General features: G+C 42.7%; 1 protein-coding gene across 2 annotated transcripts in view; it reads left to right on the forward strand.

Moving 5' to 3' along the window:
- The first annotated feature begins 986 nt into the window (after positions 1–986).
- cdh8 (cadherin 8) overlaps positions 987–23616 on the forward strand; it is a 77661-nt gene continuing 55031 nt past the window's right edge. Inside the window, exons 1-2 of one of the 2 annotated variants that reach the window (XM_036543512.1) lie at positions 987–1373; positions 4460–4938. In XM_036543512.1, coding sequence (XP_036399405.1) covers positions 4687–4938 — 252 coding nt within the window. In that variant the 5' untranslated portion in view covers positions 987–1373; positions 4460–4686. Of the gene's footprint in view, positions 1374–2300; positions 2354–4459; positions 4939–23616 lie in introns of those variants that run through there. The other variant, XM_036543513.1, reaches the window with a different exon arrangement.

Raw genomic sequence — 23616 nt, forward strand, 5'->3', positions numbered from 1 at the left:
AACATTTTTTCTCCAGGTACATTTAATGGACTTAGACAGAGCAATGTATAATTCTCTCAGCTGGCAGTTAATTATCTGTTGTTGTGACAGTGTGTGTTTTTCATGTATGTATGTGCCTATGCATCTGACTTTTCACATTTGTACACCAGGCACCCTCACCCCATATACTCTTTTTGACAGTATTCCTGAGTATGATATTGTCACTGCCCACTTATAACATGGATAGTTGTCTGAGGTGATGGCTGTAATCTGCTCTAATGGCAATTGAGCCTAAATCAAAATTTCACACATTTGTGGTCCCAACTACGGCTGCGTTTTACTTTCACGTGAAATCAGGATATTCTTTTCGATTAGGTAAAGGGTCTTTGATTTGTTGATTCCACACGCCGCATACATACGCATTATCGTTGTGTCGATGGGCATGTAAACCAATAAATTGCTTTGATGACACTATTAGAACTTAAACGCCCCCTCCCTCCCGCCACACGCAGACAGAATTAATTTAAAATAAGCGAGTCTATGATAGAATCGCTACAACGTTGAAATGTGATCCAGCCTGGTCCACGAGGGGGACACAGGAAGAAAATGCAGAATATGGCTCTGTAGAACGTATAAGAGCATTTTCAGATAAACTGTACACTTAAGCCTCCGTAGACTTCCGCATAACACACCTGCCATTCTTAACATCAGAACTCAGCGTTTAGCAGATGGGCTGAGTGTGTTTCGACTTTTTTTTTTTCCCGAGTGTGTTTTGTTCTGCTCTTTTCGCTGCAGTTTTCATCATTACCAGAGACCATGCAGGATGATACACGGAGAATGCTAACGCGAATGTCTGCATCTTAACTACTTCAGCCGTTGATAATTTACTTAACGGTCGCGACAACTGAAAGTAAGAATAAAAGAAAGAACAAACGCATATAATTAACAAAGGGTGTTTAATGTCGCACGCATTTTTTAAGATGCCAACAAACTGGCGCACATCGATCCCACGTATGCGGCCGTGTCTGTGAAACCGCCGCTGCTGTGCGGTCATTAAAGTTGTGTATTCCCCTGGTGGAAGCGCGTGCATTAATTTCCAGGCGGTGGACCTGCCTCTTCATCAGCCCAATGAGCGCGTGAAGGGGAGGCTCCCCGCGCCAAACACTTCACATCTCCTCACGCTCACATTCAGTGGACTAGCAAAGCGGGGCTTGGATCAGCTGTGCCATACAGCCAATTGTAAAGGATTCCTAACTGCTTGCTTGCTTTTTTAAATTTTTTAATTTTATTTGTTTTACATTCATTTGCTCGAAAGAAAATGCATTGAGCGCTGAGCATTTCTGAAGGGGATACTTCTAAAGCTTGCTATGATACAGACACCTGGATACGAGCGAGTAAGTACTGAACAAAGCATTAACAGGTGCATGGATGACTGAGGAAAACCGCATGCTTTCGGTAAGGATCATGTGGCTTTCGCCTGTGCAGTCGCTCTCATTAACGAATTATTCTTGCGACTGAAATTCTTTTGGAAAAATACAGACAGACTACCGTCAGAGGTTTGAGCGCGACGCAGAGTCAGTTTTGTAACTGACAAGAAAGTGCAGATTTCTAATGCGTTTCAAATAATGGTCTTGAGCGGTGTGGTTTCGAAGTGATATGCGGAAGAAAAAAGGCATTTGAAGACCTTGTTCAACTTCATATTCGGAGATGAAGGAACCATGTTCACTGCAGGTAGCGTGATGAGAGCGGTGGTTATATGCTGTCTATTGCCAAGCAAAGCGCTGGCTTTAAAGGAAACGCGTTACGCGTATTAAAGACAGTGCATTTACCCAAGGGCTGTATGTCTTAGTGAATGCTTTGCAAGACAATGCAATCGTCTCTTTGTTTGTTAGCAACACTTGTAATGTTGTTATATTCCTACGTATCTTTTGTGAAAGCCGGACTTCATTTCTGAGGGAGCTATCCACTCAAGTGGTGCTGAAAGGAATGTAGGGGACTCCGGTGAATCACTTCTGTCTAGCTGAGTTGATGACTGCCGTCCTGCATTTCGCAGTGATGAAAGTAGCGTTCATCGCACTTGTTCCTAAAATATTGACGAAGATCTTAGTAAATGGTCTGAATTAAGTTGAATTCTACCATCAGTTTGCTTTTTTTTCCATGAACAAAAACAATAATTAGCGTCTAAGTAGCCCCGACTCACGTTTTAACAAACGTCGTGCCACGTTAAAACGGAGACGTGTTGATGAAAACGGTAGGAAACAATCGCTGAGTGTACAGCAGTGTTTTTTATGTGTGTGCTTTATCAGAACTAGCATTAACGTTGCATCTTGGCGCGGGGGATCACTGACGGTGCCCTGCCTAATCAATGCCAAGGGTAAGTGTTGAAATACTTTGGGAATGCGAAAATGCGCGCTCTTATTCTGCTCCCAAGAGAACGCAGTTCGATGGTTGAGGGTATCCTTGATGATTTCAAGGGGATTGTTTTTTTCTTTCCCCAAGGAGAAAAAAACAGTCCTCAGCTCTCTCTTTTTCATTCTTTTCTTTCGAACTGATCAATCAGGTATCTGCATACGATTGCGACTTGACGCCGCACTGTGTTCAATAACTACCGCAAGTGCGACAACTGGCAGCAATACATCAAGTGATTACATCGTCAGCTAATCCAACTTTGCTTAATGCATTTTTGCCACGGAAAAAATGTTATCGCTTGCACATATTCAATGCATGTTTCATGAGGTGTTTTTTCTTTATTTTTTCATGTTCGTGATATATCTTACACCAGTTCCATATCTCTGTCACTCTCTGACTGTCTGTCTGTCTCTCTCTTTCTCTCTCTACACGCACGCACACACACACACACACACACATATATATATATATATATGTCATGATATCAAATGCCATGGGGAAAAAGAAGAGAAATTAAAAAGAAGTTCCATCGTAAGCCCCCGGAGAAGCGATCAAATACTGTTATTTAAACAGATTCTTCCCTTTCCTTAACAGAGATTTAGGTTTACTCTGACAGCGCTAAGGTTGAAATGTGCGAACAGTTCTATGAGCGACGTAGACAAGCGTATTCGACGGTGAACTGCGACTTTTTAAATGAATTTTAAGAAAGGGGTTTGCTCTTAGGCTATGTCTAACTGCACAATTGCTTTCTTTACCGATAATGTATTTAATTGCAACTTAAGAAAACTAAAAGGGACTAGACTAAAGGAGTATAAGGAAGTGGTGGATACACATCTGACGCGTCCGCGGTGTTTAGACTGAATTTGCATACCATGCATAAAGCACAAAGGTAAATGAGAAACGCTCAGACGCATGCAAGACAGTGCTAAGGAGTACAGAATGCTCGCGGATGATCAGACTCTACCGAATTACTCCTGCGTTTGTTGCAGTGCTGCGTCGCCTTATGACCTGTGCGGCTCTCATCACTCTCATCAGCTCACAATGATTATTAGTGCGATTACGGTGGTGGTGATAATGATGGTGGTGTTTATATCATAATTGTTGTCGTTGTCCTATTAGTATTATTATAATTGATATTGATAATAATTGATTATTAGTGAACATATTGCTTTTGATTTGCATATTGCATAATTATTTGGATACACGGAAGACTACATCAGAAATAATTGCGTACAATTCATCAGTTTTGTATGAAAAAAAAATACAGTAGAATCATATTCACAACTACAGCGTTTCATTTTTCTGTTTAATGTGGAGTGTCATATACGTAATTCACAAGTATTAACCCCCCCCCCCCAAACTGATGCAGCTTAAAAGTATACATATACGGTTTCAAATGAGGCATGGGCATTTTTATGATGAATACAGTGCGTTTTAAAATAAATATGTATTGTTTTAAAACAATGTTGAATGTTGCTGATAAACACAATTTTATTTCAGAATGATTTGCTTAAAGATATTTAATTCTCCATCAACATGGTCTAATGCTGTATACTTGCAAGGAGTGGGTTGAGAAACTCATGACTAAAAAAAAAAATCAAATATATCAAATATGCTACAATGCGGTCCGATGGTTCCAACAGTCTGCTTTTTGCTGCATGACAGCCAAGCATGTAGTATATGAAGGAGACCTTCTATTCCAGTCAAGAAAAAGCAGAGAGAATTATTTATTTGGTTGGTCTGTGTTTTGTTGGAATAGCTGGTCTGTCAAAAAGGGGCGTTAAAATTCCTGAAAGTACAGCTGAAGGTTGTTTTTTTTTTTTTTTTCCCCCTTCCCATCTCGGTGTCTCGAAACCTCTCAACCTCTGTCTTTCCCCTTGTTGCCTATTGCCTTTACATGTGCCGGACTCCAGCAGTGAAATGCATCTCGGCGTTCTATAGAAGTGGTTAGTGGGTTCTGAGGGTTTTTGACCTTGTGTTCCTCTGAGTCCAGTTAGCTTTCCCGCCTAGCAGCATTGTCTTTCCGTCTCCTGGTATTCAACAAGGGTCCATTGTTCACGTCTCTCCTCAGGTCATGCAAGCTGACGAGCAGTCGAATGGACCGTTCGGCGAGAAGAACACAACCCCTCTGCCGTCCGTGGAAGCTCAGTGTGCCGTGTGAGCGGTCCTCTTCCTCTGACCATGAACGTTAAGGCCGGCGCCTGAAGTGGAAAGAAGTAACAGTTGTTTCTTTTTTTTTGTGCATTTTTGTGTCGCAAGCACGCGTCTGAGGGGGAGCTGTTGATCTTTGGGGAAACGATGCCCAAACGGTCGGAGGAGATGCTGGTGGATTTGTGGACTTCCTTGCTGCTCGTGTGGATTACATGTGTTCCTCATGTTTTCCCGGCTCCCTTCACCATCCAGTCGAAAAGTTTACAAACCGGATCTGAGGGCCTCCGTGGGCCCGGCGAAGGACAAAGAATTCTCAGCCGTGCCAAGAGGGGATGGGTCTGGAATCAAATGTTTGTGCTGGAAGAGTTCTCTGGACCCGACCCAATCCTAGTTGGCAGGGTGAGTACTCTGATGTTCCGATTGTCAGCTGGATAGTCAGTCTGGTTATCATGTCGCAATTTAGCAATTTGAATGTATCTCGCTCTCTCTCTGTCTCTCTTTCTTTCTCTCCTTCTCTCATTCTCTCTCTTTTTGAAGACTTACAGTGATAGAGGTGGAGGCAGACTCAGTTTGGCTGCATATAGCAGCCAATCAGGGGGCTTTAATGATAGAGAGGGGGTGTGGTCTGAGACCAGCATGGAAGAGCAGCTTGGGTTTTCCCCAAAGTAACACAAAGTAGCAGAATGACATCTCAGCTTTCTCACATAGCAAAGCTATTTCACATTTTTCTTCCCTTTTTTTCTTTTTTTTCATTTCCGGGGGAATATGAATACAACATCATCTGGCTCACGGTGTCAGTGGTGGAAAAAAAAGAATGGGCTGCAATATTTTATGTGGCCTTTTCATTATTCATTTCAGAGGGTATTTTTGTTTGTTTGCTGTTGAGGTGGTGGCCTGAGAGAAAATCAGAGGAGCGGGTTTCAGCTGAAGCCTCATGTGGACATTCGATGCTTCTGGGGGGACGGGGTGGGGGGTGTCGAGATCAGGCACGGACCATTATGCACCCTGGTCATCACTACAGTGCAGCTGGGGAGCCAAAACCTGCCAGCTAACACATCATACCCCAAATCACACATCATGGGTTATTACTGCGGGGTTCTCCCCTGGTGCTTACAAAATGGCACTTTTCCAGGATGTGTGTGTGTTTTTTTTTTTTTTTTTTGAGGTTGCATTGAGCTTGTTAAACTGAATGCAGTCATCAAAGAAATGTACTGCATATCGTGTAGACGTGTATGTTTGTGAAATGTTACAGAGCTATCACTGAGGTAAACTGTGTACTGCGCATTTGGCAGGCTTTCAGCTACCGAAGCACTGACCCCAAATTATTTTATTAAGCTTCATTTACTCTGACAAATGGAATTTGTAATGAAATATTTGCTTTGAGGCAACTATTACACCTGTGAGTTCCCAGTACATAATTAGAGCACAAGGAAGTCGTTAATTGGCACAGTCCTTCATGATTCCCATTTAAAGGGTCCATGCAGGAGATGTTTAGTCTCTGTATTCAAATGGCTTCCCGTGGGATAGCTTTGGATTGGACATGTTATGACATGAACGACCCATCAGGTGTGGGACAGTGGTTTCAGTGTGTTGCATTCAGTAACTAGACCCATAAGGCTTTGGATACTACCACTGCCTTCCATTCCAGTTCAGATTTAATGTGTCATTATTTCTCTTCCCCTATTGTAATAAGAGATTTCTACAGAAACTTGCAGACCTAGTTAATGCAAAGCTTTCCTTTCCCATTTTTTTGCAAAGTGAGATACTGTTCTGTAACTGAATTCTTAAGCGCCATGGATTGGGCATTTGCACATTGTGAGGTCTGAGGTGCTGTATGGTGGTCCTTTGCCAAATTTGGCTCCGGCCGTGGTAAGGCACCATTGATTGTGTCACAGTTGTATTCATTTTTAATGATGTTAAATATTTGGGAGCATGGCTTGCAGGGCATAGATAAGTTCCGTGCTGCAGTGTGATAGGAGACCACAGAGCCCGTTTGGATTGAGAATCTCATCCCCCTCTACACACACACACACACACACACACACACACACACACACACACACCCACCTTCTCTCACCACAAGCTTTGGAGCAGCAATTTCCTCACCCGTGCTTAATTAAAAAATGAATCGAGTGGAAGGAGGAGGTGTGATTAAAATGGGTCATACATTTTAGATCTCTGTGTTTGTGGGCTTGTGGTTCTGGGTTGATTATCGAGGAACCTCAGGCAGAGATTAGACTCATTCCATCGCATAGATTTTACTGTGTTGCTCTGTGATGTTTAATTCTGCATATACCTCCTGTCTTTGTCAGTTACCAAGCTCCCCAGGATTCCAAATGACAGGTTGGCGGAGTCCATTAGCATACATGTAAAAGCGTGTGGAGGTGTGTCAGAGGGGAGGAAGAGAGAGAGACAGAGAAAGGGGGAATACACAGGGAGAGAGTGGGATGGAGAGACAAAAATTAAAGAGAGAGAGAGAGAGAGAGGGAGATGGTAACAATCCTTAACAGCATTCCTCTTGACGTTATGTGTAGCATCAGATTTTGACAGAGAGAGTCTGACTCGGGAAACAGGGCCATCTTTAAGATGTCATTCCAGTTTGAAGGGCTTCCTACCCTAGAAAGTGGTGCTGACGAGATGAATTTAAAAGCTTGCTGCTTGACTATAAACCTTTTTTTGGAGGGATTTTTGCTGTATTATTTTTCAGATTCCTAACAGTATACTGCACAGATCCTGGTACGTCACTGGTGAACATCATTCATTTGCTTTGCAGTCGGCCTCATCCAGGCTGACAAGGATTACCTAATAGATTCTGTCACTCATTTATATAGCAGGAGGTACAAAGGTAGCATATATTTCCCAAGGGGACAGCAGAAATGGCCCACACTGGATATGAACCCGAAACCCTAGGTTCAGGGCATGACTTTCAGGCCACAAAGGTTTAAACCTAGGTGCCAGTTCCCTCCCAGCGTAACCACAACACATGATTTTCTAACAAACTCCTTAGTTCTGTTGGAATCCTTGATTCTATTGGATTTAAATAATTCAACGTTACAAAATGTTGTCGCGTTTGCATGGAACAAACACCCTTGGATTAATAATGATAGGAGGGGAAAGAACACACCGCCCGCGTCACACAATAAAGAGAAGTGACGATCCCTTTACTCTGAGCGCTGTCGGTTTGATTATAACGTGTGCCAGTGTGATGGTATCTAACAACCGTCTCGCAACTTTCATTTTCATCTCTTCCCTGCTATAGTTTGTGTAATAGTTTATCACAATGCGTAATGATGGAACCTGGTGCTTACAACTGTAGAGCAGATATATACAAATGAAACGAGATTCTGAGTGATCTCTTTCTTATTGTCCAGAGCTTTTATCTCCGAAAAACGACTATGTATTTTGCACAAAGAGCACTGATAACAAGCTATTAATATTCAGTGATTCATATTAGGGCTGCAAGATTGGGAAGGCTGTCAAACAGAAAGAGAGAAAATTGCTTTGATTATTAATTCAGCAAAGAAAATGGCTGTGTCTATAGAGCTCTCTTTTGCCGGACAACAGTTCTCTTTTGTGTTCGGAATGGGCTGTCTGTCACCGTGAAGCTATGTGCCAAGAGAGACATAGTCCTGGGTATAGATTTATAGATTTTTCTCCACAGCAGCCATATTGCTGCAACCAGAGAGAGAGAGAGAGAGAGAGACAGAGAGAGAGAGACAGAGAGAGAGAGAGAGAGAGAGAGGGATGGAAAGAAAGAGGTTGAGAGAAAGAGGAGGCAACAATGAAAATAACAGAGCGAGAGGTGGTGAGAAAGAGAGATGGATGAAGAAAGGGAGATAGGTAGTAACAATGAGAGAGAGAGAGACAGAGAAAATGACGCGAGATAACATTAGCCAGAATAATGTAAGGAATGATTTCAGAGAAATACCCTTTACAGTAGTCTGAATCTGACTGCGGATGTGAAAGCCAGCATTTTTACCCTATTACACACTATCTGAACATATTTTATTATCGCCCTGTCTTTGCAGCTGCTTGATTAGCTTGAGGCCTTATCAGCATCCAGTCGAAATCAGACTGTATTACAGACATTTGCACACATTGCTTCAGATGCAACCCACGGAGACTCTACCTGATTTAATGCAACCCTGTAATCAACTTCAATGGCAGTGGACATTTCATTTTTAAATTAATGTCAGTTTTGAATAAGGAATGCAATTCTCTTTTTTTTTTTCTAAATACTTTGTATGCCATGTGCCAAGTTCACATACATCTCCGAATTCCTGTTTTATTTACTACAATAAATAAAAATGATCATTTGACCCCACAAGGTAAGGATACTGCAGGGGTGGCCTTGGGGAATAATTACATGTACCCTCTAGCTGAGGCATGTGTTCAGTCTTAGGCCAGGTTGAGATTATTTTAATGAAAAACTCAGGTCTTAAAAGCCACCTGGGGTTGTTCTATGAATAATGATCAGCATTCACCCAATAATTATGATTCAGTGTGCGTGCCTAAGAGCCTGGAATGAATTTTAAGTCACTTTCTTTATTTTATGAAGTTATGAAGCACTTGAATACCAGTCCTGGGAGGATGTGTTTAATGGGGCCTACCCAGCAGACAAAAAGTCAAAGGCCATATATAAAGCTGACATCAAAATGCTTGGTGTGTTTGGAAAAAAAAATCATTGTGTCTCCAAAACACGCACACTCTGGGCACCGTTTTCTCATAGAAACATCTGTCCTCTCCACAGCCAGAATTGTACCGTTTAAGTAATATTATCTTGGAATGAGATGTGTGCTCTAAAATAACTCAGGGGAATGACGGCTTTCTGATAAGCACACGCTTTGGTGGTGATATTTGATAAGGTCCTTCAGTGTGTGTAGGTGAGATAAAAGAGACCAGAGAGTCCATCAGACCTTTTGTCATTGAGAAGAGAACCCTCTGTGGGCATCTCTCGGGCTTCCTTTTACATGTCTACTTTTAATTGGTATTTATTTGTATTTATTCTTGTACTGCAGAACACTTGTCCCAGTTACGTGTGGATTCTCGTCCAGAGTGGAGCTGTGGATTTTCTACCTGTGGGCCTTTGGTGCACTGTGATGGTTCTTCTTACGTGCTTTCCATTTTTGTTTTGCCAGACTGATAAAACAAAAGCGCTGTTGTACGTACACCGCCCAACTCTTTTGTCAGGATGTTATCGATTTAATGCTTAATGCACGCGCTACATGAAAAAAAGGCATACAGCTGTCCGCGTATGCTGCATGCACTGCACACACTACCGCTTCGCCACTATGCTGAATACTACTGCTGTTGAAGGACAGCAGGGTGAAAAAAAAGCTGTAGGGGATACTCTGCACTTGCACACAGCGCAGAACTGTGCGCACCGCTTGGTAACCAAGGGATCCAGCTGCAACAAGAGGCTCGCTTTGTGGGTTCCGACAGCTCAGGGTCGCCCCAGTGACGGTTTAGCGGATCGGAAGGCCCGCCCACCGGCCCCGCCGGCGTTCCGCTCGGCTGAGTCACGCTCTGATCCAGAAAGCTCTCACGCATTAATCTGCATTTGCTCGGGTTGGAGTGAAGTCAGTGCGGGTTCTAATGAGTATCGATCTTCGGGGTGATTGAAGGGTGGGAAGTGAGAGGCTATTAGGGGACTTCTCATCGGTAATGATAGCACTGAGGCTGGAATGACAATTACTGCCTGCAGTTTTAATGTGTCTCGGTGTGTTTCAAACGGCACTTTGGGTATGACTAGATATGATTGTCTGGTATGATATATACAAATACATCACACATTTTTGTTATAATATGTTAAAAGGAAAATTTGTTCATTTATTTGAGAATCAGGTTGCTGTCACTGTTTAATGGTTAGATGACTGGACATTGGGTAGGGTTATATAGATCTGTCTTTCTCAAAAAACCTGATGTGTAAATGGGGTGAAATAAGCAAAGGAAAATGCATTCTGTCGTGGATCAATCAGATTCATTTTTGGTCAGGCTCAAACTGGTGTTCTAAAGACCCACAAAGCCAAGCTAGCATGCACTAAAACATATATTGTAAAAGTATGATGGAAACAATGTAAATTTATGGTTTAAAGCTGGTGTTTGCTGTCCATAAACAGCATAGTGTAGGTCTGAGTTCTGCCATAATTGGGGAATCAATTTCTTTTATGAAGTATATTTGGAAGATGATGATGTAGTAATGGTGAAAAGGAAGGAAAGAGTGAAAATGTTCTCCTTACCTGTTCTTTTTTTCCCCTTATATTCTTTGTTTCATGTTAAACAGAGATGATTTTCCTTCCTCTTCACACTCTCCGTAGTTTTCTCTGATCCAGTACATGTCAGGACACTCTTTCTATCATTAATGGAACGGGGACACCTCTCTCCTTACAGTGGCTTTAATCAAAACCCAGATGCCACAACTGAGCCAGATCGAGCTGTGAGATCGTGTTAGCATTTTCATAGAACCCTTGACAGAACTGCCTGTGGCTTTGTATTGCTACTGTTCTCCCTATTGATCAGGTGTGTGTGTGTGTGTGTGTGTGTGTGTGTGTGTGTGCAAGTGCCCCATACAAGCATTTTTGTGTACACATCTTTGTGTGTGTATGCATGTGTGCTTACATGTAGTAATTTCTACACATTTGCGTTTTAATGTAAAGAACAGTTATTAATCATTTACTAATTTATAACTGCAACGTATCCTTAAGTGTTACCCAGTAGTACATGATGTTTCTGTTATGTAGCTAACTTTAAAATGCTTTTGCAGTGAAGCAGACTATTGGAACAGAGTGTTGCACCCTAATGTTTTCATTTATGGATCTTACTGAAAGGCAACAAGCTGACTTGCCAAGGCCTCATTAATTAAAAGTTTTGTGAAAAAAAAGTCCTATTGAATTTCTTGTGTAATTTTGCTGTGTTGACTTCAAACTTAAATAGAACTGCTCGGTCATAACCTTTAATCAGGCTGTCTAATTCCAAACTATCACACTTCCGTAGATCTCTATATGCCAATATTTTTCACTACAGCTGTATGCAGTACAATCTACACAAATCCTTGCCTTCTGTAAATGTCTCTGAGTCCTTCTCTCATTTTCTGTCCTCCTTCTTTCTCCTTATCCCTCTTGCTCAATCACTCCACCTCTTTCATGTCCCTCACTCTTCTCTCTCTTCTTCTTCTCTCCTCAACTCCTTCCATCCCTGTCCTTTTCTTCATCTCCCACCTCACACTCTTCCTCTTGTTCTCTCTCGCTCTTTGTCCCTCTCTCCACTTCTTCTGTTCTGTCCATATCCTTCAGACTATGGTCCTAATATTTCTTTCTCTCTGTCTGTCTTCTCCACATCTTCCTTGTCCCTCCCTCCATCCCTCATCACCTCTCTCTCTCTCTGTCTCTGTTTCTCTTCTCCTTTTCCCCTCTGCGTTAGTGACAGATACTGGCCATTGGTGGCAGAAAGTGGCAGCGGTGAAGCACCCCAGTAGTGGCACCATGCCAGGGTGGCGCAGGTCCTTACACTGCGAGCGCGTTGCCCCCCACCTCACCCCTTTACTCCCCCCCCCCCATCACTGCAGAGCTGATTTCACAGACGGAGGCTCTGCTCTGCAGACAGGAAAGCGAGGCAGCTGGACCAGGGAATCTGCGCGGTGTCAACCGCTATTCATTGTTCTCTTCCGGAACATTCCAGGAATGCACAATGAACGCTGTGTAAATGTTTCCATGCGACACAGAAAAAGAAGTGGGGTGGCGGGGAAGGGGGCAGCCGCAGTCCCTGAGAGTGTGACCCGGGCATTAAAATAAATGAATAAATAAATAAATAAATAAATGCATTTGGGTCAAGATGCACACGGCCTCCAGAGTGAAGGAAATATGCAAGGATGCTGCAGAATGCGCAGTGGAGAGCTCGGCTTCAAAAGGTTTCTTTTTTTCCTACTCTAGTGGGTTCTTTTGGATCGCCACTCGGGGGGGGGGGGTTTATTGTGTGTAAATTCAGCTTGGCTGTAGTCCTGTTGAAACGGCGGGAACAAGCAAAGTCTGCACACAGCCGAAACCTGCTTCAGGTGTGTGTCGCCGAGGCAACGCTGATCTTAACGTGCCTCAACTCACACCGGGAGCCATTAATGCTAGGGGTCATATTTTTGAGGGTTTGGTGATATAAAAAAGTGAGGGAGCCAGATTTATGATTGTGCATGGTATGCAATCACTGAAATGGACTGTCAGGCTTTTATCTTGGTACGGTTTGCCTCAGTGATTATTCCACGCATCGTAGCGGCCGCTATCCCTGCGGTTGATGACGGACTTTTGGCCCTGCGGTTCGCTCACGGTCAGCAGTTTTGCATCCAATGCCCACAGAGGCTCCTGGAGGTGGTGCATTTGTTGCTGAATGGAAACCTTTTGGCGGGACGCCATTGGCCCAGCCAAAACAAATCATTGGAATTAAGTAGTTCCTTGTCCGAGTCATATAATGTAAATCAGTGTATTTTCAGCTGCTTTATTTAGTTAAATCATCCTAATGCTCATTTCTGAGATGACAGATTTTTTTTTCCACTTTGGGTAATGGTACTAATGGCAATTGATCGTGTATAATCTATTTTATTGCACATAATAGTTAATGATTCTTCACAATGATGAACATAGATTTCAGGCATGTTCCTTGCTCTCTGATCACTCTCTGCTGTTTATGTGCTCATCAGGCTGTTTCGTTCTTCTTGTGCACAACAGAAATGATGTCTTAGCCCTGCTTTTTTTATGACCTTACTGAATAATCTACAGCTACAAGGACCTCACAACGTGTCCTTGCATGATAGAGGTGCTCACAGCCAGACATGCAGGAACAGGCAGGATGGCTCCTACTGAAGTGAGATTGCAGTCATTTTCCGTCATTGGTCCTGCTAATGGACCTCCTGAACAGTTATTGTGGGCTTCAAAGGGATCCATTCATCCACTGCATGTTCATATTGGCTCGATCCCACAGACAGAACTGCTGCTCACTGTCACTTCTGATTCACGTATCTTTGCACCACACAGAGCAGGAAGCAGGCTGCCGAAGAGTGGCTATTTTTTGTATATCTTGAAGTGTGCTTGACTGTGCGGTTATCCAAGAAGAACATGTGGGCTGGGCAATGAAGGAATGGAAGCTGGAGGGAGGAAGACCTATTTTTGGAACTTGATGACGTTGCCTTTTTATCATCTTTTTCAGATACAGTATTCACAAATAACTACAAAGAAAATATCAGCGTCTTCCATATCTCCAACATCACTGCATTCCTCAGGTTCCTCACTAGGGAGGAGGTGTTTTAGAATACTGACGTCAGTCAAAACCAACAGAAGGATCAACAAAAATCTCAGCACAAGCTGACAAACAGGAGGGGGTGGTGGGGTGATGCTCGATTTGGATTGTGTAGCTCTTTGGGGTGTGTTGAACGGTAAATGGAACGAAAGGGAAAGTTTCCATGGAGAATCAATCGAGCGAGCTCCGTCAGTGTCAGCCAGCCCGTGCGTATGTCTGGAACCCAACAGACTGTGACTCTGACCTTTATCACAAGATTAGTTCTGTTTAATGATCTCGGCGCAGCAGAAATCTGAGTGAAAGGCATATTTGGCTGCCTTTATGAACGAGCTCATGCGCAGGAGAGCTCGCATCCTCTCTGTCTGCCTCATGCTTGTCCGTTATTCACAGCCTGAATGCTTCAGACTCTGTCCATCCTAATAAGTCAGTTGAGGGGTTAATTAGATGGAAAGATATGTGGCAAACAAATACCATGATGGCACAGCATATTATTTGGTTTAAAATGGCATTACCCCACAGGTAAAATTTTCTGTATCAATGGGAGGGGGGGGGGGCTGAGGTACTGGTTCAGCTACTGCGTCCTGCATGTGGCACCAGGCTCTTGTGCGCTAATAGCCTTTGCGAAGCCAGTGCATTGTTTAGCACCTAGGAGACGCATGAAATATTTAGCGCCTCGTAATTCAAAATATAGAGGCATCACGCAAGCTTGACGAATATCAGGACCAGATTACGCTGGCATTGAAACGGTGCCTGGAGTACTGAGGTTCTGGCTGTGCCCTGCTGCTTGCCTCTTAAGAACCTTTCATGTGTTATCAGAAAGCGGTTGTTACAGGAATCTTGCCCGTGTCTGAGTGTTTCCAACTCTTGTAGAGCAGTACGCTGGAACACAGACCTTGGGCTGAGGAGAAAGGAGGGGGAGAAAAAAAAAAAGTGAGAAAAGCATCCACTGATAAAAATACATTATCCCCGAGGTATTGCTCTATATCTTAAAGTTCATCAGTCTAGGTGTACCGCTGGAGTGGTCACGTACTGTGGTGGGGGGAAAAAAAATCTAATGAACATTGAAAAAATCTATTTCTCCCTCTCTCTGTCTCGCTTTCTCTCTCTCTCCCCCTGCCCCCCTCTCTCTCTCTCCATTTTCATCTCTCCTTCTCTCCATCTCTCTCCCTCTCCATCTCTCTAATACTGTCTCTCCATCCCTGTCATTTCATCTCTCCTCACCTTTCTATCTCATTTTCTTTACCTTTGTCCCCTCTCCCCTCGTTCTTTATCTTTCTCAGAAAACACAGTCTGGCTCTGGTGTCAGTCACTTGGTATGGTCTGCTCATTTGAGCCAATCACACAAAACAAGGTCCACTTCTTCAATCATAGGATGGTCATAAAGAGAGTGACAGGTTTCATACGAGTAAAATAAAACCGTAACTATCAATAAAATGACTGTCTTCATATGGAAGCCAAAACAGTGACAGTAAGGAAGCAGAGAATAAAAGCAGAAACAGTCTATGAAGGCAGCTTTTTTGTGAAATCTATCTCATTCACTGTCAGCCTTCCATATATTTCATATCCATATGCAATTATGTCTTGTATTTATTCTGTATTATTATTGTACAGTGCACCTGGTAAAAAAGGGAGAGAATATATATTCATAGATGGATATTGATATTTCCATTCCAATAAACACACACATACAATCATGCAGCGGGTGAGGATTAAGAGGAAATTAGTGATAGGATAAAACACAGAATGCAATTTGAAAATAAATTCACTCCACTGAGTCCACTGTATTATCAGGCATCCTCTGATGACTGAATAAATAGTTTCTTAAGGAAAGGATTAAAGCGAAAAATAATATGTGCATCCATACACCCAGCACAAAGAAGTAATCTTTTTTGTTTGTTTTTTTGTCTGTTTGTTTAACATGTACAGAGCATCTTATCAAACCCTACAATTATCCTTCTCTGATTCTTAATTTTGGCACTCAGTCAGAATGCTTTTTTCTTAAGTCAGGCATGTTCAGACCAACTTGATTTCCGGACGCCATGTCTCAGTTGCATGGGTGACTCCATGACTCAATGAAGGTACCACTCCGCCGTTGGTGATGGTTCCGCCCTTCTCCTCCATGGTTCCCCCAGTTCCCCTCACCGTTCATCTGACATTCACTCCAGTGTTTTGTTTTTTGTTTGTTTATTTGTTTATTTATTATTTTTTCCCCCAGTACTGCTATTACAGCGTGCCATCAATACTGGAGCATGTACGAATGCTGCAGAAGAACAAAAAAAGAATGTCACGTTTGCTTATCTGGAATTCATAAGGCGCACGCAGACCTCGGCCGCTGAATGCCAGCCCTGCTGGCATGTCTATCGAAATGACCTTTTCCGTTTGTTAATGCACAGTGTTTTCATAAATACAGCACTGATGTCCCGGGTTGTGTAATTACTTCTGGACAGCGAGAGGAGCCCTCTTTATTAGTTTTTTTTTTTTTTTTCCTTTGTCTTAGCACGCTCCTGCATGCCACACCGCTGAGAGGTTGAGAACGCTCTCTCGTTTTCACGTCCATCGGATGCTAATTCCCCCTCACTATCTTTCCTTCCAAGTGAATAATTACATATAATTAAACGTCTCACACGAACCCTTACCGGAACCATGCAAAATTGCAACATTATCTATAACCCAACTTAATAAAGACATTTCCCTCGTTAACGACTACTGACACCCGTTGGTGGATTATAGCTCTTTAGTTTACACTGGTTCTGCGGTTATTAATCTGAGCCAGTGTAATGAGGGAGCTGCTGTAACTGAGGGCAATGCTTGTTCATACCCTCTGATTTTGATTATATTGCCGCTGCTGGCCAGCTCAGACCACTCAATGCCCCTGTCGCTCCGTTTGATTTTAATTGCATCGTTGTTTCGGAGATGACCAGCGGTGGCGTGAGAATAACTGCGCACGTGCATCTGCCGAGCCGCCATTTCACTTTCCCATCATCCTCTTGGAGAAGCATCGGATTAGTTTCAGGAAATAAAAAAAGAACAACAGCAAAAGCAGCTACAGCAACAACAACAAAACATATGTATAACTTGAAGCATGCACCATGGAAAATTCCAAATAAGCCATCTGGACTCTAGATGAAGGTGTGACCAGGTGCCGGTGTTGGACATGGTTTAGCGCCTTTCCCCGGGGGGAAGTCCGTGTTGACAATATGCACAACGAGGCATTTTTCAGCGGCACTCACTTGCTTTCAGAACAACCGCGAACACGCGGTGGCTTTCAAGTGGTTCATAAATAATGCTGGCGAAATGACCAGCGTTTTACAGTTCAGAACACCAGAAACCGAAGCGTTTTTTTTTTTTTTTCCACCCCCCACCTCGCAACTGGCAGAGAGATAGAAGCATGCGCTTTAGAGCAATGAAGCAACCATCATGTTCCCATGATCCCCCGGGAGTGCCTCCCTCAGCGAGCGTGGCGGCAATGTAGATGCAACGTAATTGCAACAAATGACCACGCGGAGGTCGTTCTTCACCCTCCGGGGGTCTTAAAATGAATCGGACAAGAGGGTTAAGTTTGGGTTTACATCCTTTTAACTTAAATTAAACCCACGCGCCGCATGATCCCACCGCTGCTTGTGGATCTCCCACACTGCCTCGTAGCTGCTCGGTGGACACCGCTGCCCTCTGCCTTCCAGACATATCTGCATACTGAGAGAGGCCATTGATGTGTATCAGGCAGCTCTCTGGTAAACAAATGCAAATTGCGATGCAAGTAATTAAATTTCGATGGAACAATTGGGGGGGGGGTCGCATGAGATGCACGCTGGGATAACTTTCTCTTCATCGATTAATGGGTGCAAAGTTAGACTGTAAGGACTTTTCAAATAGGCTTGCATGTTGTAAAATGGATGAACTGGCTATCCACAGTTTAGTGTCTTGCTGAGACAGGTATTATGCATGTGGAAAGCGAGAGCCACCAGTGTTCTAATAGTCATTGAAATATTGTGATAAATATTCACCTCTGAGAAGTCACAGAGTGCTGTGAGGTTCGGATAAGAGGCAATGGCCCAGAGCTCTGCAAACTCTCACTGAACATTTTAGCATATTTCTCAAATACAGTCTGGATGGATATTTGCTGATGCAGCTCATGTTAAGTGCAGAAGGGTACATCAATCAATCATTCACTCAGTCAATCGAGTTTGATGTGGCAGGCTTAAATACATTTTCAGACTGTGTAACATATACAGGATCAGCATGCAAATAAGGATGCATAATGTACAAATAAACATTATATGCAAATTACATATAGTAATGGGATATCAGAAGTATCCTCCCACTTTGAAGTCAAGACTTTCAGGTCACAAGGACAGTGCCTTAACAGTTGTGCCGCTCAGCTTCCCAGCTCCTGTTAGCTGACTGCTTTCCCTCCAATCAGAGTCTTACTTTAAGCATCTTAATGGATGCTTGTAGGTGAACCTGAAAATATAGAATATTTATGAAAACAGAATTGTAATGGAATGATCTAACAAACAAATGCTAACAGTCACGCTCTGTCAATAAGTCAATTTGGAAATTTTTAACGAAGTTGACAATATAGTGCATTAACAAATGAATTTGAGGATGATAGTGGAAAAAATGAATGGGCCTTCTCATTAGACAAATATACATAATTATATGCATAATAAGTTGTTAACCCAAGTCAAAATGCTTGGGATTTCATCGTTTACAAAGTTAAATTGTACAGTATGATGTTATCTAATAATTTGTTGTATATATATATTTTAATTTTTTATTTTCAATTTAGTTGCATTTTAAAGGGTAATTGCACTTATTAGAACAAAACTAAAGCAGGTTTTAGGTGTCAGGGCTACATTGAATTAAACCTTAATATAATTAGTTTATAATTGTTACAAGTGGAAATATTAGTGTAATTATACCAGAAGTGGGACCATAAAAGTTGATCAGAAAGACCGGATGGAGGTGCAGATGCATTAATTCATCAGCGTTCCAACACCTTGAAACATATACAGGTGTTGACTGCAATATATGTGTTTAAAAACGTGCATGTTGTACACACACACACACACAAACAGTTGTAGCATAAAACATTAGCAGCTTGTGCTGTGTTCAATAGCATACTACATTATGCCACAACACACTGAAACATATAAATTTAAATAAATTATAATGTGAACGTACTGAGAGTATCAGTAAGCACATGACAGTTCCGTCTGTTAAATAAACAATTAAGGAAAAACTTCAGCACCAGATAACCCAGTTCATACCATAACATAAATGAATACAAGTTTATTCTTCCATGTTGAAAAGAGGACTGTGGTCAACTACGGGTGGCGCAATCCACTGCAAGGAGCCCCGGGAAAACTAGTTTTACACCTCCTTTGCCCTTGAAAATACTGTGGGTCCCCTCTTTAAGATGCAGGAGAAGTCAATAAGCAATTAATATACTTCATAAAATTCTTTCACTGTGGCCACACGAATGTCTGGCCCCTTGTAATTATCTCATTCATAATCCACAATCACGGATACAGTACCATTCCCTGTGTCAGTGCCTGCCCGTAATTGGAAAATATCTCTTCTGTGCATGCACCGGTCCTATTCTCGCTTTAATATACCCCGGCATCGGAGTGTGGCTAGCTCGCAAAAAAAAAAAAAAAAAAACACACACACACATACACGCGCGCGCGCAAACACACGCACACACACACACACGCACACACACACACACACACACACACGCTTGCAAACAAAAAAACAGTGTGACAGCATTTTCGCGCAAGTAATCGAATCCCTCCAGGAGGGCTTCATTTTTCTTCATCTCTCCGGGATAGCGGAACCTTTATACGGGCCCATGCTCCAAAGGAAGGCACCATAGAACACAATTATAATTCCAATAAGCTTGTAGGGAAAATGTAAACGGATAGCCCGCTGTAAAGCTGTCCCCCTCTGCTCCCAAAAGACTGGTAATAAAGTAGGATAGATGTAATAGTCGAGAGAGGCTTTCCCCCCGTCTTCTTTTCTCTCAAAAAATTTGAAAATGGAAGCCAATTGGATTCTGGGAGCGGCAGGAACTACCGGCAATTTGTCGCAGAGTGGCATTTTGGTGCAGGGTTTGATATTTGTAAATAGGCTGTAATATGTGAGTATCGACTAGCGAAAGTGCTGTTTACAAAACCGACATCCAACACTCCCCCATAAACGCAGACTCCGAAACGTTGTCATCAACTTAATTTCGACGCGGCTAACTTTCAGCCGCAGAAGAGCAAATGAACAAAGCCCCTCAAGAAATCTGTGCGAGCACAAATTGGTGGCAAGCTTTGATTTGTATGAGAGCATGTAGTAAATTGGCAAAACTCGGAACACTCCAGGCAAGATATTTTTATCCCTCTCCATTCTTCTAAATATTCTGTTTGTTGCTAACTGTCTTGGGGGTCGTGTTTGTTTTGTTTTTGATTTTGTTTGTCTGTTTGCATTTTTTTTTCCAAGCCCTTGCACTGAACACAAACACCAGCAGTCTGCTTATCATAATTTTCTGGCAGCAATAATATCTGTATTATTGATAATGCGCATTATGAATAGGATACACAATTAGAACACAAAGGCGTTTGCAAATAAGTGCATGAGAAAGTTTGTTTGTTGTTTGTTCACAACTTTACCAATGATGCGAGCTGGAGAATGTAGCTAAACTGAAAGAGACACCGCTGTTTGAAATATCACTGTTTTATTGAGGATCTCCATGGCGTATTCAATTTAGCCTCTATAGACTTTGTCTTCTGAATAACAAAGCATAGCAAGTATTGCAATTTTTATTGCTATGAAATAAATCTGAAAATATAGAACTGAAAAATGTAATCCTTTCTTGAGTTTGTTACTCAGATTTTAGGACTATGCTCCTTTGTGGTTATACTGCATGCCTAGTGTTAAACAGCGTTAAAAAAACCTGGATTTTAAAATTGCACTCCACTAGCAGTGATTGGATTAATGATGTTGACACTGACATTTGCACCTGTAGTAACTCTCTCTGGACACTCCTTTGTGCCTGTGCAATGGAAGGAAAGTAAGATGTTTTAGATATTACAAATGTTTTTTTTTTTTTTTATATCTGCTGGCTGTTCAGTAATTCAAGCCTTTTTCCATGACCGCTTGAAGGAAGCGAAACCCGCTTTGCAGAGTTGGCAGACAGAGGCGGACCGCACTCCCCGTGATTGGCTGAAGGAGGCAAATTGTGCTCGCGGTTCGCGTGATTGGCTCAAAGAAGCGGAGTGTGCTCTGGCAGGGGGGTCGATTGTTTGAAGTGACTGGCAGCAAATTGTGGACTCCACGATCTACTCCACAGCTAGCCCCCGGCTCACGTGCGGAGACAGAGAGCGAGAGAAAGAGAGAGAGAGAGAGAGCAGGGGAGTCCTTGCCCGAGGACAACTTTGCAGCATCAGTGTCAGAGCAGACGGATGACTCCTTCCTCAGTCACCCCGCCATCCTCGCAGACAGCCACCGACAGGCTGCTGGCATCCTCAGAGCACCCTGCTAGTCCATGCCTCCATAACTGCTGTGATTTACACTGGGACAGGAGAGGAGTCACTTTAAGTGCCTGCATACGCTGGCCTGCTGGCTAAGTGACTAACTTCAGCAGATTGGATTCTTATGCTAAAGGTCAGAATGGTAGATCATTATTACGTATGGCTGGTACAGGACGTAAATCCCGCTGCTCTCTAAATGTATAAATCCTCTCAACTACGCACAGCACACCATTCTTATGTGTGCATATAAGATATATACAGCATATATTTTGCATATGACAGGATGGCAAGAAAACAAATCGGCCTTGGAGCTAGACACAGTAATTATTTTTCAGTGAGGATTTGTCAGCATTGTCATGATTATCTGAATTTTCTATGGTCCAGAATTTTCACCAGCTTTATTTTTTTATATTTTCTCTCCTCTCTCATTACCTTTGTAAGCTGTAGTTTGAGTTGAGGTTATGCAATCACCCTTGTGTGTTTGTCTGCATGTCTGTCTAGCTGATGGCAGGATAACTACAATATTTGTGGACGGATTTGGGTGAAACGTGGTGAACTGATAGGAAAAGGAGGAAATTATTCATTTTTTGGGTTGCTGCAACAACTGCTTGCTGTAGCAGAGGTTTCTACTGAGAACTGCTCCAGTTGTATAATGAGTTTGTGAATGTGCACAATTTCTGGGAAGCACGCAGGACATACGTAACACTTGGCTTGGGAGTGCAGGTGTGTGGGGATTTCAATCATATTGTGCATTTTCCAGTCATATTTGAGTTCAATTAAAAAGACAACAACAATTGTATAATTCAGTTCAACTCATCATTGATTGTAAAAGAGTTTTAGAGGGCTTTTTCACTGAAGTGAGTAAGAAACTATCCCCTGTCCCTGGTTTCAAGTTTGTTTCCTGCAACATTTTTCCATTGGACTTGTTTCTGTATTTTTTTTTTTTTTTCTTTTCAAACGATGTCCAATGAGAGGCCACTGAAGATGTGGCTATTGACCCATTAAGGCAAAGAACACAAGGTCACGGAAGTTACCTTCATGAAGTTTTGAAGCTGTTGTCACACACTGTGCTCTGATAGGTCAACCCAGAAACAGCGCAGTGTGACTGATGACATCAAAGTATGTCTGCTCTGAGGGAATCTAAAAAGCTACTGCATTCCGTAGAGCCTGCACAATATGTCTGATGGAGAAAAACATGCTGTGATGATTTCTTTGATATCCCACAAACAATAAGATCCAGGGTTTGAGTTTGTACTACTCTGTTTCAGCCCCAGAAATTACTAGACAGGGAAAGAGATTGTGGATTTGGGGGTTTATGGCTCTGATGGGATTCAGTACACCAGTATAGTGGTATGAAATGGTTTGTCCTCTGCATTCTGTTGTAAATGTAATATATTAAAATAAATAAATAAAAAATATTTGTTACCAAAAAAGGACAATAAATAGTGTCTTATAAGTCGCTATGTGTCATTGTGTTTTGGATTGTATTACTGAGGCCTGTGATGTCAAAATATTTTTTTGTAATTATTTGTATATATAATAAATTGATTATTCACCCCCCCCCCCCAACCCCCCTTCACAGAGGTTTTCATCAGTTGTCCTGTTCTGCCCTTTATCCTAGTGCACAGTAGACATTAGCCCAGGGTTGGGATTGGTGATGGTTTTGGGGGCAGTCCCTGTGACCCTGGCCATATCCCGCAAGAGCGAGAGAAGGCAGGTGTGACAGTGAGCATCCATCCCTGTGTCAGAGGTGGCAGGACTGACACAGGCACATGATGGCATCCTCCTCCATCTTCTGTGTGTGTGTGTGGTTTGGGGGGGGGGGGGGGGGGGGGGGCTGGGATCCAATGATGGCCAAACAGGCAAGGGAGGAGACTGACATACGTCTGAGCCTGTGACTTTGTTTTGCTCCAAGATGGAAGAAAATATGTGGGCATAATTTACAGTGACATTGAAGGATGTCTTTGCACGCTACCGTAACAAGCCCCCTGATGCAGCTTTCGCGTTAAGCACCGCTGAGAATCAAGCCCTCGTTACACCGCTTTACAGCGGCTTGGTTACCTACGGGGTTTATATCGCAGGTATAAAACCGGCCCTTTGTTTCATAGGCCGGTACATTCTGCCATATATTTGCATCATTAAAGGGATATGAGATGATGACAGGTAAACCCCGTGTCGTAAACGCAGTCATGCACCATTATCGGGCCCAGCGTTGCGAGGGCTGTCACGTCATCTGTGACAGGGCACCATAAAAAGAGACAGCTCTCTGCACCCGGAG

This window comes from Megalops cyprinoides, chromosome 13 (assembly GCF_013368585.1).
Source record: "Megalops cyprinoides isolate fMegCyp1 chromosome 13, fMegCyp1.pri, whole genome shotgun sequence".
Lineage (NCBI taxonomy): Eukaryota > Metazoa > Chordata > Actinopteri > Elopiformes > Megalopidae > Megalops > Megalops cyprinoides.